Source organism: Nematolebias whitei, chromosome 11 (assembly GCF_014905685.2).
Source record: "Nematolebias whitei isolate Nwh7 chromosome 11, NemWhi1, whole genome shotgun sequence".
Classification (NCBI taxonomy): domain Eukaryota; kingdom Metazoa; phylum Chordata; class Actinopteri; order Cyprinodontiformes; family Rivulidae; genus Nematolebias; species Nematolebias whitei.
The window spans coordinates 6,998,238-7,017,645 of NC_056508.1; the positions used below are offsets into that span (position 1 = coordinate 6,998,238).

Here is a 19,408-nt window from a genome sequence, read left to right on the forward strand (position 1 = left end):
TTATTGAAGTGCGCCAGATTGAAGTCACCCATGGGCCGGAAGTGGCCCACAAGCCACCAGTTGAATAGCCCTGACCTAAACAGTAGATCATCGATTGAAAGTAGCCATGTGCTGTACTCCAGCTGCTTCATCTACATCCGCTCCCTCTGCTCTGGTGTGACCATTAAAAAAGCTGTGATACTGAGAAGCTGCTCTTCTTCTTTTTGATGTGATTTTCTTAAGATCATGATTTACTCTTCAATTATCTCAAGATAATCAAGTTAGTTTTAACCCCATCATTGCTACCCCAAATAATTTTAAAATAGAGATTTACTACTGCATTTACTCCTTCAGTCCACACTTAAACTGAGGCTGTTTACATGTGAACAACTTTTTTTTCTCTGTTGATTGTAGAAAAGTTACACGTTTAGATGGTAAAGCTGTGCTCAATAAATTCCTTGTAGTGTCTATGCCAGGCCACTAGTTGGCACTGTGATTTTAGCATTTGCACACAGACACGTCAATCTTCAGCATAAAAACATTACATTCAAAATGGTGAAACGTTGGTTTGGACCGAGGATCAGGCTGGTGTGCTCCTTCATGTTAACTAAGGTGCACTCTGCTATTCGACGTTTTTACTGTTGTTCATCTACTCAATTTTGAGCAACAAAATTATTGAATGCAACTGTCCGTTATGCACATGCACAGTTTCATACCGTTGCCGGATATTTCCAAAAACCTCCACTCTCAGATCTGGATTCAAAAAGCTTTGGTTTTCGAGAAAACAGCCACTGTTGTTGTGTCCACAGATTCATTCGTTCAAAAAAAGCTAGTTTTACAATAAAGCTGCATAATAAAAACAAGAGGCCACCTACACACACACACAATATGAACGCACAAACAATTTTCAATAGCTATGTTTACATGTGCAAAATTCTTTGACCAGACTGAAATGTATTTGGATAAAATTCATTCAACCTTTATTTATACAGGTTAATCCCACTGAGCCTCGGGAACTCATTTACAAGAGAGACCTGATTTCTTAACAGATTGACGACAACAATGAGTGACTGACAACAATAGACAGTCATAAAAGAGGCATACAAAATGTATTATTATATTTTTTTAACAAATCAGTACAAAATAGCAACCAAAAAGACAGTCAAAAGGAAAAGTGGTGAAAAGAAAAAGAAAAAAAAACAAAAAACAGCTAGATTATAAGGCTGTGTAGAAAACTAAAAACAGGAATATGTCTGCATTGGTTCTTCCCAGGAACTTAGCAGATATTTAAAGCCACTTAGAGAGGTCAAGATCAAGAGATTCAGATCTTTTTGCAAGTTATTCCAGGAAACAGGAGCGGAGTAGGAGAAGGCCCTTTTGTCTAGTTCAGTCCACACTGAGGGGGCACTGCAGGTAATAATGTCCTGAGAGCGCACGCTGTAGCTGCACTCACGCAGAGACATGTAGGAGGAGATGTATGAAGGCAGCAGACCAAGAAGTGATTGAAAGATGAAAATGTACCAATAATAGAGTTTGTATGAATTTAATGATGTCCAGTTAACCAGTGAATACAGGGTGCAGTGGTGGGGACGGTAGTTACAGCCAGTTATGAATCTTAATGCACCGTGATAGACAGCATCCAACAACTGCAGGGAGCTTGTAATAAATAATCCAAATGTATCGTTTACATGGGCACAAATCATTCACGACGAGTGTTTACATGCAGCGGGCTTTTATTCTGAACAGAACTACTGACATGCACAGAGTGGTAAAATCTCCTTAAAAAAACACAGAAGAAGTTCTACTTCTGTTATGCACGTAATCAAACCTGAGCGTCCAAAATGGACCCGCAACAGGTTTTAACAACAACAACATGTTACTGCACTCCCTGACTGAGCTACAGGTAATACAGGTCATTTTGAGCTCTGTCAAAGTTTCCAGTAGAAATGTTGTGTCGCTCACCGACCAGTTTTGCTTCCCTGACATGCTAATATTATTACCATCTAACCAGTTGGAAATATGTGAAGTTGACAGGTCGCACATGCACAGTCAGGTCAATTTTCCACGATCAGAATAAAATGAACAGATTAAGTGTTTACATGCACACCGTTCAGATTATGAATTGGCATAAACCACCCCTCTCATTCAGATTACAAATTAATTCGGATCGAGCTGAATCAACTCCGAATAATCCGAATGGTGCGTTTACATGACACATTTTATTCCAAATGGCCGTTTAATCTGATTACTTACGTCCATCTAAACGTGGCTACTGTTTCACCCTTCTGTCCACATGGGAGACTTGTCTTCTTAACAAAATAATTTATTCAAGGCGTTTCTCTGAGCCCTGAAGCCATACTGTATATTAACAAAAGCAAGTTTCAGTGTGAAAAATATCTTCAAACATTCCCCACGTGTTCTCATTTAGACAGCTGAAACACAAACTTTTAAAAATGATGATGGCCCTACCTCTAATTTTACATATGACTCAAGGTCTTCCTGATTTTCATGTTGAGTTTACCTTTACAACTCATTTCAGTCAGTGTGTAGACTTTGTGCACATTCTCTATGCCTTGTTTCCTGTTTGTGGTGTATTTTTGTGGCAGCGTTACAGCGCCACATGCAGGCCTGGCATGGTTGCTACATGTGACGTGTGTCCCATCAGTGTAAGAATGTGATAATGCACTGATTAGTCTCTTTAGAATGATTTGTTCAATTAGCTTTGTAGAGATCTAGTAGAGTGCTGTATGAATGGGTAAATGAGGACACAGATTGTTGTGTAAAGCACTTTGAGTATCTCGATAAGATAGAAAGGCGCTATATAAGTACAGTCCATTTACAGTGTTTTGAATCACTTTGGGTGTTCACGCCTGGATGAAGACATTTCTACAAATGCATCTGTGTTATAAGAATAATTGTTATAAACAACAAACAAAAACATCGCTTTGGAAAAAACTGCATCTGTGTGGACAAGGCATGAGTTTTTGTCAAAAATAAAAACAAAAATAATTTTAAAGACACTTTCTAATGTGAAGCTTTAAAAAAATAAACAACTTATGACAGAAGATAAAGAGCTTTTCAGAAATAGAAGCCAAAACAAAAATTAAGGCGTTTAGATATTTTTTCTTTGCATCTGACACCATGAAACGTTTATCGCATGCAGAAATGGGTAATAACTGAAAGGAACCTGTAAATGGTATTATTCAAAAAGTTACATATGTTCTGGGAAAATATATATTATTATGTATTGTCTACATACTCGCCAGTGGCATGGATATGTGTTTTTGTTTGAATGAGTGAATCGAGGAAAATAACATTTTTTTTTCTTTCAATAAATTTTATTGTGAACACCGGTCCTTTATCTTGTAATATTTTTTAAGATAAGATATGTGATAAAGAAAAGGACACATTTATTTTCTGAAAATACCTAAAAGAACTAGTTTTAGATGAACCAACTAATCTTGATTGTTCTGGTGAAGGAACGTGTGGTTCTTGTGTTACATCATTCATTAACGTTCTCAAGACAATTGGAGCAGATCTATAACGGTAAAAATCTTTGATGGATGCTTTTTGTTGTGACACTTTCAGATTCATTCAGCGCCATCATGACTGTCTGATTTCTGATGAAAAATTATCACTTTACTTTAGTCGTGACGTTGAAATAATTCAAGAATTCAAGGTTCTTTATTTGCCATTCGCACCCAATGTAGTACATGTGGTGGAAAGAAATTATGTACACGGGGTCCCAGTTACATCCAACAATAAAATGTATAAGAAAAACAGTAATAACATCTAAGATATGAACTAAGAGAAACATCAACTAAATATACACTAAGCACTAGTAGCATAAAAATATTATGCTGAACAGCAGCACAAATAAATAATAATATATAATTTTCACTTCACAAAAATTAAGATTTTTTTTTACAAAGGCCAAGACAGGACACACTAACTGTATAAATTAATCTCACTTACAGTAATTATGATAATACTCTTACAATGAGTTCATGTGTTTGTTTTGTCAATGAAAAGTTAATTTTCTCAGGAAATAATTTAAATATCATAATACTCATAACAGCTACTCATTAAATAAAGAGTGTGGAGATGACTGATCGTCCTGACTGATCAATAATCAACAAAATACTGGTAGAGAGGTTTCTTACTGGGCTGTGGCGAGTTGGCAATGCAAAATAAAATAAAAAATAAAAATGACATGAAAGGCAAATTTTCTGTTGCAGTTTCACTGAGTATTTACGACCACATGGTTGCCACCTGGGCTCATTCTGTCTCTACCTTAGATTTAATAGATTTAATCTACTGGAGTTTGAAATAAAGATATAAATAAAGTTTGCGTATGGTCGAAAATGCCACAGTGTAAACTGATAACACCAGGAAGATTAATTTCCAAACATGTCCTCTCTTGGTTTCTGTAGCTCATACCTGCAATCTTTTTTTTTTTTTTTAAAGAGAAAAAAGAAAGACTGATTGTAATAAAAGATTAAAGTTATTCATTGTCTGTGTCAGCAGGTCATGAAAACAGGTCGGGGAAAAAAACATTCGAGAAACAAAATCTGTACAAATGTTTCTCGTTGATGGTTATTATATCTGTACAAGAAACCTTTAAAAAGAGAAAGTTTGTGAACAGCTGCCAGTTTTCACACGTTTAACCTACAGAAACAGATGAAGGGTCTGAATTCAATTTTATCCTCAAACGGTGTCCCTGTTGAGTTTGTCAATTCAAATATTTGGGTATATTGGTCAATTCACATCTCTCTTTTAAGCTTCACGTGGAAAACTTGTTAAGGAAACTAAAAGTTAAACTGGGTTTCTGTTCAGTAATAGATCCTGTCTAATGCTAGGAAACATCTTGTAACTGTGATCTTCCTTCCCTCCATTGACTACAGTGACATTATTTACATGAACTCTTCTACAAGAACCCTGCAGATGTTGGATGTTGTATATCACGGTGCACTAAGATTCATAACTGGCTGTAACTACCGTACCCACCACTGCACCCAGTATTCACTGGTTAACTGGACATCATTAACTTCACGCAGACTCTCTCACTGGTACATTTTCATCTTTCAATCACTTCTTGGTCTGCTGCCTTCATACATCTCCTCCTACATATCTTTACGTGAGTGCAACTACAGCGTGCGCTCTCAGGACTTTATTACCTGCAGTGTTCCCTCAGTGAGGACTGAACTAGACAAAAAGGACCTTCTCCTACTCCGCTCCTGTTTCCTGGAATATCTTGTAAAAAGACCTGAAGCTCTCGACCTTGACTTCTCTAAGTGGCTTCAAACATCTGTGAAGTTCCTGGCAAGAACCAATGCAGACATGTTCTTGTTTTTAGTTTTCTACACCGCTTTATAATGTAGTTGTTTTTTTGTTACATTTTCTTTAATACCACTTTATTTTCACTTGTTATTCTTAATTTGTACACATCCTTTATGATTGTCTACTGTTGTCATCACTCTTTGTTAAAAGCAGGTCTCTCTTGTAAATGAGTCCCCGTGGCTCAATGGAATTAACCTGTATAAATAAAAGTGAAAATACTTTGTAGGTCAACACCAGGGACGTCCACACAACAGTGTATGAGACAGAAAAGCCCAACAAGTGCTAGTGACTATATCTATCAGAACCATAGATAAATTAAGATTAGGATTATAGACAAATGTTCAAACAATTTTCATAGCAGTAAAAATGATAAAACAGTAAATCAAAAACAGTGTGTGTTTAAAGGTGAACTCTGTCTTTACTGCGACCCACCGCCCCATCCTGTTGATCCTTGATTTTAATACTTGTCTTTTTCTTCATCTTTAGTTGAGGGTTGTTTTGTTTTATTAAAAAACGTCTTATCCCCCCCCCCAAAAAAAAAAAAAAAACAACAACAAACAAACAAAAAAACAAAAAAAACAACTTTCTCTGCGGGTCTACATTTGTCCAATTCTGCCATGTTTATTTACCCACACAGGCTAATGTTGGTCAGTCACATGACCCAATCTTGATTCATGCTCAGCAATCCAGAAGAAACCAACAAAGTTAAGTCCATAAGACTTGACTGACGAAGCCTTTTGGATGAAGGACGGACCGTTTCAACAAAAAGAAACCGTCCAGAGGACCTGACTGAACTTTGTTGGACAAACACCCATCCACTGGTTTGTTTACACTGAGTGCGTACCTGCATATGAATATCACTGGAAAACTACTGGAGTAAACTTTTTCTAACTGCATCATTTCTTACAGTTCAGGACACAAACAGTTCCCTGTTTTTCAATGAGTACCTTAATGTACAAACTTCCACATCCATAAGACCTTCAGTTCCTATAATCATCACAGTATAACAGATATTAATCTAAAGATTACAACAACAAACAAAAGTTACAGTCATGTTGCAGTCGTGTCCACAGCCTGAAACAAGTTTCAGTTTCCATCCTGAGAGCGTTGTTGTATCAGATGTGTCCTCCTGACAAACTGAAGAGGGGAGAACTCGATGCTTTTGGAAACAGGATTTATTTGATTTCTTTCAGTTCACGTGTTAAAATGCGGCTGAGCGGCTCCTTCAGTCACTCGTGCTCGAAAAGCTCCACAGTCCACGCAGGGAGCGTGTCCTCTGCGCCTTTAACAAACTCCGGAGATGTGCAGAACAAATGTCTCGCTGCGCCTTTAAACTCCGGAGATGTGCAGAACAAATGTCTCGCTGCCATCAGCGGCTCGGGCCAGGAGGGAGGAGTTCTTCTTCACTTTGTTCTGGATCCATGTCTGCTGCCATCTCCCTCCCTCACCGCCTCACACCGGCTGTGCGTAACACACCGCGCACATCCCCGAAGCGGCTCCTCACGCGCGCTCCCGCCACCAACCTCCCCCCACACGCGCAGACTGTCCTCGGGACTGACACACGTCCGTCAACACATGTGTCTCTGAGGGACAGAGGCGGATGGTGAGAAGAGACAACTCGCTCCAGGGAGGAGGAGGAAGAAGAGGAGGAGGAGGTGAAGGAAGGAGCCGCGGCAACATCTGACTGCTCCTCGTTCTTCTTCTTCTTCTTCTTCTTCTTCTTCGTGGATTTTTTCTTCTTTTTCTGTAAAGTGAGCGAAGAAAGAAAGACTCTGTTTCTGTGTGTGTGTCTGCTTGGACTACCGTAGACCGCATTCACACTCCTCCTGGGCTCTGGCGAACTGCGACTCCACAAGCCAAACAAGCCAACAACAAGAGAGACAAACAACAACAACAACAACAACAACAACAACAGCAACAGCAACATGCCACGGAGGAAGCAGCAGGCGCCCAGACGGGCTGCGGGTAAGAACCAACCTGTCCGAGTCCTCAGTGTCCACTCCTGTTGGACATGTGGGACAAACTTTCATCCTGCCTGGGTCTGAGCTGATCACGCGCGCGCGCACACGCACACACGCCTTTATATAACGACAAGCTGGATTCATGTGGACTGAGTAGTTTATCTGTGGGAAGTTGTGAAGAGATTAGTTCTTTATAAAGTAAAGTAGCTGCACTTACAGGTGAATCAATAAGACTAATAATAATAATAATAATATATTAATAATAATATATTAATAATAATAATAATAATAATAATAATAATAATAATGCAAACAGCTGCATGGATGATGATGGTGCTGGAGCTGCTTGTCGTGTGTCCACAGCAGGAAGTTTCTTTTCTCATAATAAAAAGTCACTCTCTGGGTTTATTTACTCCATGTGTGATTGGAAGTGCTGCTGAATGTAGCAGGTGAACTCTGGGTGAACTCTTCATAATCTTATGGCCAAATGGAGAATGGGTCACACACGTGCGCTCCACCCGTGCTGTTGGCAGAGAAAAGGTGGACACTATGAACCACCTCCACAAAACGCATGCTTTACTTGTCTTCTCTTGTGGAGGCCCGAGCGCTCATCTGTTCGTCCAGGAGGCTCTTCATCTTCAGGATGTTTGATCTGAACGCCTCAAGCTCAGCAGCCCGTCGCTTTCATAGCGTTCCTCCCAGTAAAACAAGCCCAGTCAGAAAGGGTTTTTCTGCAGCCATGTTTTGTTCACTTCATGCAAACGTTGAAGTTCAGTGGACGGATCGAAGTCGTGCTGGTGTTTGCAGATGTAACCACTTGGTTGTGGTGCGTTGAGAACTTATCACTCTTTATTATGGATGTAGAAACCAGATGGCGATTGTTCTCAGCCAATAATAGCTCCTCTGTGTACCGCTTAACATACAGAGACTCTTATCTGCACACACACACACGCACACACGCACACACACACACTGCTGTACAGTCTCACAATAAATATTTCTTTCCCACATTTGAGCTTTCAAAAGCCCCCTTTTCTTAGAAACAATGTCCCCCAGTTTTAATTCAGAGAACTTTGGAGAAGATGCCTAAGTGATCCCTTTACACGCTCCCAGCTGCCTCGCCTGGGCTCTGGTAAATGTGTCAGCCCTACAGAGAAATAAGCCTTCCAGAAGAGTTTCTTCATTGTTGAGGTAATTGTCTCCTCTTTGACAGGCACATTCATCAGTGGCTTAATGGTCAATCAAAAGTTGGCAGGCAGAGTGTTTTCATTCTTTCCTATCCACTACATTAGGAATACTTAATCAAAACGTCTCCCGGTAATGGCTGTGAAGAGTTCATGACTGACTGATCCGTTGTCTGCGCCGATAGAAAATTAACAGCTCGGCACTGGAGAGATGTGGGCCCGCAGATAAACAAATTGTGCATTAATATTTCATCTTCAAGACCTGGGATGTGCTATCAAGCGGTGGAATATTCCTGGGCTGTGTTGTCATTTTTCTCCTCCGTTTTTCCTTTTTTTCCTCCTCTCCTGTATTCTTGAAGGCTCTTTGCAGCTGTAACTCATTTCACTTGATGACTTTACTGGGGTTACAGAGAGTGACGACAAATTGATTACCTGGCAGAGCAAGAATGGAGCGAAGAGAGGCGCAGGCTGACAGTCATGTTATAATAATATGTTTAATGATGTGTGGAGGGGGAACAAGGAGAGAGGAGGATTGGAATAAGAGCATGGGAGATGCAAAGGAATATGTTTCATTATTATGTTTTTTTTTTCCTGTGGCACTCTTAAAGATGCACTATCCCTTTGGGTGGAAATTGTGTTTTGCAAAAGAAAGCCATTCCCCGCTTGAGCATTTATTCTCAGGATTCTGCATCCATTGTGTGTGTGTGTGTTGTATCCACTCAGGAGTTGCATTATTAACAGGCATATTTGTTAACGTGAAAGCCCACATGCACGAGGAGAAAAAAAAGCCCTGTTGTCTCTGATTTACCTCCTTTGCAAACATGGCCTGTGTGGTAATTTAAAATGCCAATTACTCACCGGTTCAGAATGGGATGCACTAAAACCTTTGCTTTATTACTGCGCAGGAATCACAAAGCCAGAGGCTAACAGGCCACAGAGTCCAGCTCCACGATGGGATCTGTGTATCAGGTTTATATATGGTGTAAACATGAAGCCCTATAAGTGCTCGGGATGCATTTTTGAGTGAAGGGAGCCATATGTTATTCTGTGGCCGTGGGAGTACTCCCCCTGTATTTTTTATTTTTTTTACAATAGCTCTGTGCTTCAAGCCGTTAGCCCAATTTGCTGTTAACAAGATAAATTGGAGAACAGACAAAGGCATTAAGTGTTGCAGTGCCAGCCACTGACTGACAGCAGCTTGTGGGAATTGGCTCGCAGAAATCCCTCCTAAGTGGTTTGTTCAGAAAACATCCTCCGATCGGGCAGATGTTGTTTGTCCAGTTTATGTAGAAAAAAGGGAAGTCCGTTTTTTAGTCTGAGCAACTGGGAGGGAAGGGACAGAAAATACACGAAGGCTCGGAGTTTTATTGTTTTAGAAAACACACCAGCCCTGGTTTTTCAGTATTTACTGCCTCATATCGGAATCCTTTAAAACATTATTTTTTTACTTTATGAACTGAAATGTAAAAAAAAAAAAAAAAAAAATCTTTGGGATTCTGTTGAATTTATTCACAAAATGCTTTTGTTAAATTTAAATTTTTAGATCCAGGATTTTCCATTTTTAAGTCCAACTTGGTTTCATTTCTCCGCAACAATGATCCTATTGAACATTTTACACTCACGCGGGGTTTATTTTAATTAAAGCGAACAGTCTGAAGACTAATTTCAATCATCCGATGTTTGCAACTTTTGAAAACTCTTTATCTTGATTCCCGAGCAGCTCGCTGCAGTCCACAATCCAGCTTTTTACCTGAAAATGCTCTTTGATATATTATTTTTAAGTGTACGAGTTGAACAAAGGGTTGTTAAATATAGGTTTATGTAAATCAAGTCATAATTATTGTAATATATTAAATAAAAAATACACATGCTCTGATTTTTTAAGCTAGGCCAAAGAAAAATTCAGATCAGTTCAACCTCTCATTTGAGCCCAACTTTTTAAAGTCTAAGTTTATTAATCCCAGGAAGCAGCCTTTGATTAGGTTTAAATACGATGCTCCAGTTAAAGAGAGCGCACGTGAAGACAAAGAGACAAACCTTCCTCATGTTCAAACAGTTTAGAATGAGCAGGTTTCTGATCCCGTCAGGAGTTTGGATGTAAAAAGCTCCTTAGCATCATCTCTGAGCGTTCAGCCTCTCCTGAAAGTCCCGAGAACCCGAGTTAGTTTTGAGCAAAGTTCCTGACGAATGTTATCATTAGCAGTCATTAAGCGTGTGCACTTCTCCGTGCTGTTTCTCTCTGAAATCGTGTCAACAAGGCGAATATTTTTGTTTTGATCAAATCCAGCCTTGAAATTTTTTTGCTATCTTATGAGAAACACAAGCTCAGACTTTGTTGCCATCCTTGCAGTTTTCCAACTTTCGAGCACTCCCCATAGAGACTTCAGGAAGTTTCTCCTCATCATCTGCTTCTTTTTATTTTTCATGAAATAAAAAACAACCTAGCACCAAGCTAGGTGATGTAAGAGGGAACATGGTGCAGTTTATCATGTGCCCTGGTTACCGTAGGTGGCAGGATTAGATAGCGAGTGGTTAGTGAGGGGTTTTTTGTTTGCAGACGGGGTGGTGCTCCGTCTCGGCGATAAGAACCGGGACTCCTGTGCCCTCCGGCGCAGTGATGCCGCTCCTCAGCTCTCCTGTGTGGAAAAACAAAAACAGAAAAACAGGCTGTTATGATGGGTCTCAAGGCAAGCGCCTGCACCGCCTTGCACCTCGCTACGCAACCGCTCGTTCACCTTCCTCCCCTCTGAGACCTGCACTAGTTTCCAGGCAAATGACACAATTTGATATGCCGTTGGGGTGATTCATGTGGATAATGTTTCTGTGTGATCATCGCTGCAGAAAAGCGACAATTTCTTGTTATGATTTTTTTTCTTCTCTTTACTCATTAAGTCTGACAATAACGGGAATATTGGAAGAGTTTATCGCAGAGAAGCTAAAACTCATTATTTCTGCCAAGTACAAAAGAAATGATGGTATTTTGTCCAGGTCCCCACAGATATAACGATTTACAGAGAGAAATGGGGAGGAGGCTTTATAGCTTAGATTGTTCGTTTGTGTGGATTTAAAGGATAGAGTGCAAAGCAAGCCTGCAGAAGTACAGTAGCACCGTGGGCCTGCTATTGATTTCACAGAGCAGGTATGGTATGATCTGCTTTGTGGTAAAACACTGCAACTCATGTGCTTCGCATTACTGCGGTGATATACATTCCCACTATAGTTTATGTGTCGGTAATTTATGTCCTCAGCAGTTAAGTCAACACATAATCTGAGTCAGACAAAGTTGAGAAGATTTAAGTGAAGACATCCATCTTGTAGTAGTTGACCTACATGTGTAGTCAGTCAGAGGGCCATATGGTTTGGGGGGTCCTCAGAAACAATCACAGCCGGATCGGGTTAGCCTAACCGGAGATGCTTTTCAAAGAGGTATTATGTTTTTTGTTGTTGATTTTTTTTTAAAGAGGTTCTTTGCATCTTTAAAAATCAGTCGTCTCTGATTTCATTAAAGAACATCTGGGGTTTGTGCTCTATTTCCATTCAAAAGCAAAATGGCACAAAGCACACTGCTGTACACAGACGGCCTTATCCGTTTTTACAAAAGTTACATTTAATACATCTCACAACCATGTTAAACTTCTACTAATGAACGAATGTGGCATTTTCTCTTTTAATACGTGACAAGCCCAAAGACAGCGAAAACATTAATCTTAAGTTATCCGCAGTGTACCTGATTTGGTTCTTATCAAATCCTTAATGAGCTTCAATTAAGATTTATTATGCAAATTAACCCTCAGCTGCTGCAGACTGCAGGAGCAGGAGCTATGACAACATTGTGCTAATGGCGTGATCTGTAACAATTACAAAGGTAAACTGCCTTCACACTGCACGCTCCGTGAGTCTCCAGGAGGTCAGGCCTCTAAATATGCAGTCAGGTGTTCCAGAGATTTGGAAAAATTATTTATTAGGTCTTTGTTTACGCACATCTTAAATAACATCAGATTGAGCCTTAACGCTTTTAAATGCTCAGAAATGCCCTGAATTGTTTAAATGAATACATTTTGGACTGTTTATGTGTACCAGGAAAGGCTTTATTTTCCACTTACGGCATTAAAAACAACCCCTTGATATGAGCTCGCAACCAGTCTTCATTTTCTGATCGCCATGGTTACAGCAGATGATGAGGTTAAGAGCAGAGCAGGAGCTGCTGGACACTTTACTCCAGCACTGTATGAAGTTGTGAACCTTGCACCTTGTGTAACTTCATTTAGCACCAGGCTGATGGCTTCCTGACAGCTTTATAGCCTTCCTGTTTTATGAGTCGTCATGCAGCACAATTACACAAAACCTAATTTGATGAATCAAGTCAATGTTCCACCGGCTCCGTTCACCTCGGTGGCCCCTGCTCGTCCGTCTCTCTTCTGGGGGTCAAACGGAGGCTTTCACTCTGTACGAGGCAGTGAAACGCAGGCAGGAACACTTCTTAACACCACTGTTTTTGATTAAAAACTGTCTAAAAGAAAGAAGCTACTTAAAGTACAAGTAGCACCTTATATTTGTGTATAATTATTACTCTTATGATTCTGCTCTCTTTTTTATTTTATTCATTTTTGTTTTATTTTTTACAACGATAATGTTTTAAAATGTGGGAAAATTAATAAATGAAAATTGCATTGAAATTGTTCTTTAATTACTTGCATGTGAACAGATTTAAAGGTCCAATGAGTAGAATGGGGTAACAGCTAAATGCACAAAGTACTACCAACAAAACGCCCCCACTCTGGTTCTGAAAGGCCCAGGTCCATGACAGGACCGTCTGATGGACCAGCACAAAGCTCAGAATCCAAGGAAAGGAAACAACCTGTACATGGTCATGGGATGGCTGTAATGATTAAAATGCACCTAAAGTCCTTAAAGGAACAGAATATAAGTCTTATTGGCATCTAACGAGCACATTGGGGTTGTAGGCCTGTCACGATAACACATTTTGCTGGACGATTAATTGCCTCAGAAATTATTGTGATAAACAATAATATTGTTTGGAGACCGTTTTAAACTAATGTAATGATAATGAAAATAATGCAAATACATTCTCTCAAAGATCAATACACTTTTATTTCAAAAGAAAACTTTTAACACTGGAACTGGAAAATAAACTACACAACCAAAAACAAAAATAAAATGGACTCTCAGTCTCTGTTAATAAACAATGCACAGTCTAAATACAACAATAAAACAAAATGGAAATCAAAACCACAATCAACCAAAACAGTACGGATTATGAAGTTTATAAACTAAATTGCCCTTCAAAAAATAATAAGCATTAGTTTTATAGAGAGAAGACGAGCAAAACTGCCAGTTTTATAAACAAAAAGTGCAAACTACCAAAAGCACACTGCATTTAAATAAGAGCAGATGCCTCAACAGTCATAAGCAGATCTGTAGCTACTCTAGTCTGGCAGATCCAGAGCAAGAAATACCAACATTTTGAGTTTTTATTTATAGTTTTGAGTTACTATTCTCTTTAATAATTTGTGTGTTTGTATGTAAGATTATTATTATTATTATATTATTGCCAGTGCACACTAAAAGACAAAAAACAACAGCCTTGATTAGATTCTACAGGTTATTCTACAGGTCTACATGCTATTGCTACATGCTACCGTATATGCTAACTCCTCATGGGGCTCTAATGCTGCAGAGGTACAAGACGATGTACCTTGGCAGCTACCTGATGCGAAAGTTCACTCCCACCTTACACTAAGGAAAAGAGAAAGGGAGGGGTCAGTGAAGAGCACTGGGGTTGAGCCTTTTGTCATCCAGTGTCTTCAGTAGAAAGACAGACGAAGGAACGATAAAGCTGATAAATGAAAATTATTGACCTCATTTTAATTTATCATGTGATTGGTTTATTGTTTATCTCAACAGGCCTAGTTATCGGCCATCTTAAATGTCATCTACAAACCTTAGAACAACACAAATATTAATATTAGTAATACAGAATTTTAGTGTCACTTTAGAGACAAAAAAATTCCATGTGGGAAAAACCTCAATGTTGATGTTATCTGATTTTCTGCTCCCAGCTGGCCTAAATTTACCTGCTGGAATATTTTTACTTTTACACATAGTAAAATATACTGTCCTACATCAGAGGTCATTGACAACATTTGTCAACAACAACAACAACAACAACAATAATAATAATAATAATATAATTATAATAATAATTGTAATAATAATAATAATAATAATAATAATAATATATACAGGCTTACTTTTTATAACTATGTTAAAATTTTATTCTATATTTGTTTTAGCCTTGTTTGATGTTAACTTTCTTGCTAAATTTACTGACAATCTGAAATTTTTGAGACCTGGGTACACAGTATGATGGTGCCTGGCACAACATTGTTGTGTGTGTGTGTGTGTGTGTGTGTGTTATCTTTTTAGGACCTTTTCTGGTATAATCTCCTACTATAAAAACCATCTGTCTTTATGGGAACCAAAGCCAAAACCAAAGTTTTAGTATAGTGAAGCATCATTTTTGGTTTTATGGGTGAGGTTTAGGTCAAAGGTCAGGAGTAGGCCATATAAATGAATGAAGGGTAATATAATGTCCCTGTAAGGATAGAAATCCAAAGTTTGTGTGAGTTTTATGTCCAGGTTGAATACTGGTGGAAAATGTTTGTAGGAAACAGGAGGACAAACATAATCAGAGAAGAAAATAAAGGAGTCAAATTCCAAGAGCCACAAACACAAAACTGACCTGGAAAACTGCAGCCTTAATGACCCTGATTACAACCCCCACCCCTTCAACCCCATAAAAGGGGTCCATACATAAAAAAAAAATATATATAAATTAAAAAAATTAAAACAAACAAAATCTGTGCACGTCTTTTATAATTGTCTATTGTTGTCATCATTCTTTGTTTAAATCAGGTCTCTCTTGTAAATGAGTCCTTGAGGCTCAATGGGATTAACCTGTAGAAATAAAGGTTGAATGAATGAATGTGAATATAAATGATCAGGCTTTATCAGCATGTTTTTTTCTTCTTCTTTTTAAAAGTATCTCCATTCATTGCTGTAAATACACAACATTTACAAGAGATACAACTCCATGAATAAGACCAATTGATTTGGAAACCAACCACCTGCATACTTGCTGTGTGCTGGAAGTACTGGTAAAGCTTTCTTGGCTCTGATTTAGCAGACTACAGAAACACTGGTTTAGGGGTGGAAGCCAACACTTTCTAATTAGTTAGTTTCAAATACTGACGACCTCGTCTGATCATTTTCTGTAAGCAGTAAACAAGCTTTATTGTCAAACTGAACGTTAAGTGACAAAAATGAGTTTTTCTTCCCAGCAGGGGGGTCCGGTGAATCATGCACTATATTAAACACATTATTTTTCAGCCCCCTGACTCTAAGGTGCGGTTTAGCTAAAGCCAAAATATGCACTTTTATGTTTGAGTTGCCAATAAAAGATGCTTTATTGGGGCTGAAATGTAAGAAGATGGTACAGTGACACACCCAGGAAGGTTTAAACTGGTCAAGCATGTGCCAAAATATGTTTTACATTCTTAAGAATAACTATTTAATACTTAATTACTATTAATTACTATTTAATAAGTGTTTAAAGCCTTTGTTTGCATATGAAGACCTTAAAAATATAATTTGATTAAACTCGTGCTTGAAAATGGTTTTAACACATTTTAGGTTGTGTTCAAACAGAAAATGATCATAAACTTGTTAAAGACGTCTTGGATTTAGTTTTTTTTAAAAGTTTAGTTTAGTGTCTGGTTCTGTGGGAGACTTTGCTCAGCTTGGCGTTAAGAAGCTTCTCCTCTGGGCCGGGCCTGCCTGTTTGTGTCTGCAGTTTGTGCTGAGCTGGTCTGTTGAAACAGCTTAATTGATGCTCATTAAACAGCAGTGACAGCTTAGGTGTCCGTGATGAATGTAGAATAATTCTGTTGTACTTACAGCTTGATTAAGGAGAAGCCCACAACATGTCGGCGTAGTGCAGCCTTTGGCTCGGACTGTGCGCCTTCAGCTGCTACTTAAAGTGATTTCTTGCTGTCCTTCTACCTACGTATATCTCATGCTGAACCGATCCAACATTAGTGCATGAAATAAACAAGTTTTCAACCTCTACTTGTAACTGCATCACTGAGTTTTAAAAAGCTTTTGGTTATTTGGTTTTAATTGTGTAAAGAGAGCAGCACCTACAGATAAACTTAGTCTCAGAGTGAGAATTATGACAACTTTTCTTTGTGTTTATTCAGCCCCAGTCGTGCATTTTCATACAATCATAAAGTCAATGGATGTCAGGCAGAGGAAAAAAAATTGGCATCTTGCATTATTTCGGTTTGAAATTAGAAGCAATTGGAATTGGTGCAAAATTGACTGTCTTTGTAATGAGCGCATGACGAATGGTCTAATTTAGAGGAGAAAATGAATGCTGGGAAACCAAAAATATTATTCTGCAGCATTTTATATGCTATGATATTCCATGAAGATGAACTAATTTCACTAAATACCCAATCAAATCTGCTCATAATGCTTTTTTTTTTTCTCCACCATCACAATTCAAACAGCAAAGATCAGGTCTCTGGGGTGGATTCCAGCGTATCACAATCATATGATTTGTCTTTTTGTTTTTTCTTCAACTCTGGAGAAATGTTACTTTAAAAGTCTTATCAGTTGCAGATTTCAAGGCCTGGGTGGCTTCTTGCAGTTGTTGACATCTGATTAAACAGACACTGTGAGCCAATAATGGAGAGAAACCTTTTCTTCCATTTTGAGAACACATAAAAGAAGTGGGAATTTCCGCAGGGGATGGATTTACAACTTTATCCTCACATGATTAATATTACACAGGGAGGTCTTTGTACAGGAAGCAGCATGTCTAATTATGGTCCAGCTGTGTCTCGACTGAGAGCAAACATGATGCCAGAGGCTGCCAGTGGGGACTGCACTGACACGTCACACACATGGTTTGTGTGGGCGTGGGGTGAAGTCATCGTCACCCAGATCTCACGAATCTAAGCCTGCAAATGATTGAGCGGCGGCAGTGGTCAGGCTGTTAGTAAAGTATGGCATATGGGGTTTTAGCTTCACTAAGACCCAACCATGAGTGCATTTTTTTCCACATCTTTTCAAGGTTACACATTTCCACCAAACACATGATGATACCCCATGACCTCACTGGTGATAACTACAGTATGTTCACATTTGCGGTACGGTTAAGAGCAAATGCAGATTCATCACCCTCCCTGCCGTTACAAGAATTTCAGGGACTCCGTGTCCTCCCACGTTTGCCTGTTCGTCATATATCTCAGCCCAGACACTCAAGAGGTTGCTAGCCAGGCCAGCCATAAGTCATGCTGTCTGTCACAATGGGACCATGTTTCTCCTCTTGAGTTTCAGCTGTAGCTTGTAGACCCAAACAGCATTCTTAAGATTAACTGAGTGACAGGGAGGCCTCTAAAAGCAAACTATAAATGTACAATATGTTACAGTCATGTTTTATGGCTCTTAGTGTGCGAGACCAAGTGTGTGTATGTGTGCAGACAGATCAGATTAAGGATCTAAAAGACCTGCATTGTACCGCAGGGAGTGGAGAAAATAATGGTATTGTGTTACTGCTGTTTTTCATTAGTCTGGTAATGATAATACAGGTGTACGCATCACAAAGAAACCTGGCTGGTCCTGGTTATCATCGCAGCCAAGCCTCTGGTGTAAAAACGTCTTTTGTTTGCATCGTTCCTGATGCATGATTCCAATACGCCGCAGCGTTCTTTAAAGAGAAGATGTTTGTGTTGAACTGTGTGCGGGTGCCTCCCTCTGTGTCAGTCTCCCAAATGTCAGTGATATAGAACTAACCGTCAAAATAAGTCGTGTTCAATCCAAAACTGCTTAAGGTGTCAAGGACACATTTTCCTCCCTCCCATATCCTGACAAACATTGAGTCAGCAATTGTCTGTTGTATTTTCAGTGGCAGTATCTCATGCTACCCCCCAGGCCATTTCCAAAGTTGTAGAAAGTGGTCATTTTCTCCGTGTCAGTGGGAGGTCAGTGTTGTTGCAGTCAGCAGTGCTATTCAGCTGAAGATAGAGTTTGTTGGGAACCTTAAAGACATTTTGTTCGGGGTAGTCATCTCCTGCTGTTTGCCTTCTTTCTGTCTCTCTCAAAGAGCCTGAAACTTTTCTGATTACTTCCAGATTTTCAGTCTTCTTATTGGCACCTGACACTCCTGAAAGCACTCTGTTCCCAATTTTAAACCCATTTAATAAACAGACATGTATGGATCTTGTTAAATCAATTCATTTGCATCTATGTATAGTCATTTGTCCTGTCAAAGGAGCCCTTGTTATATTTAGCTCAGATTCGGTCTGAATACCTGCCTGTCCTTCCAGCTCTCCGTCTCACTCATGGTGTCAGTGACTGACATGTCGTCTCTGTGCTCTGCTGTGTATCCCTGGTAACTGTCGCCTGGGGCCCACTCATCCCTAAAATGTAACAGAGGTCACACACAGATCATTGCTTTTGCCGAAGGCCCTGACTTTAACACAGAGTGACCTGAGCAGAACACGGTGTGGCTGTGGCTGGTCAGTGACTGCTCTGGAAAGAAGAGGAGAATAAACTCTGTTATTACTGGTGGGAAAACTGCGTTGAGTATATTAGAAAATTAATAAAGTATCTCTGGTATTTCTTTCTTTTCCAAGTAAGTATTGCACTGATTTGATTTTTTTGTTACATGCCGCAAAGCGTAAAGGGGGAAGTGTAAATACCCTTTGTCCGTTCATCTGTCAGTGTATGTTGTGAGCATGAGAACTTGAAAAATAAAAGACGTACCAACTTCTGTTTTGGTGTGCGGCTGTATTTAGGTGTCAGAAACGGTACTGTCCAGATTAGGGTTGTCAGGTCAAAATCCAAGATGCCCCCCCC

General features: G+C 39.3%; 1 protein-coding gene across 2 annotated transcripts in view; it reads left to right on the top strand.

Moving 5' to 3' along the window:
• Positions 1–19,408, top strand: part of LOC119417446 (teashirt homolog 2) — a 121,618-nt gene that overhangs the window by 45,315 nt on the left and 56,895 nt on the right. The window contains exons 1-2 of one of the 2 annotated variants that reach the window (XM_037684654.1): positions 6,884–6,922; positions 7,128–7,284. The exons of the other annotated variant lie outside the window; for it this stretch is intronic. Of the exons in view, the coding sequence (XP_037540582.1) occupies positions 6,920–6,922; positions 7,128–7,284 (160 nt within the window). The 5' untranslated portion in view covers positions 6,884–6,919. Of the gene's footprint in view, positions 1–6,883; positions 6,923–7,127; positions 7,285–19,408 lie in introns of those variants that run through there. 2 annotated transcript variants of the gene reach the window in all.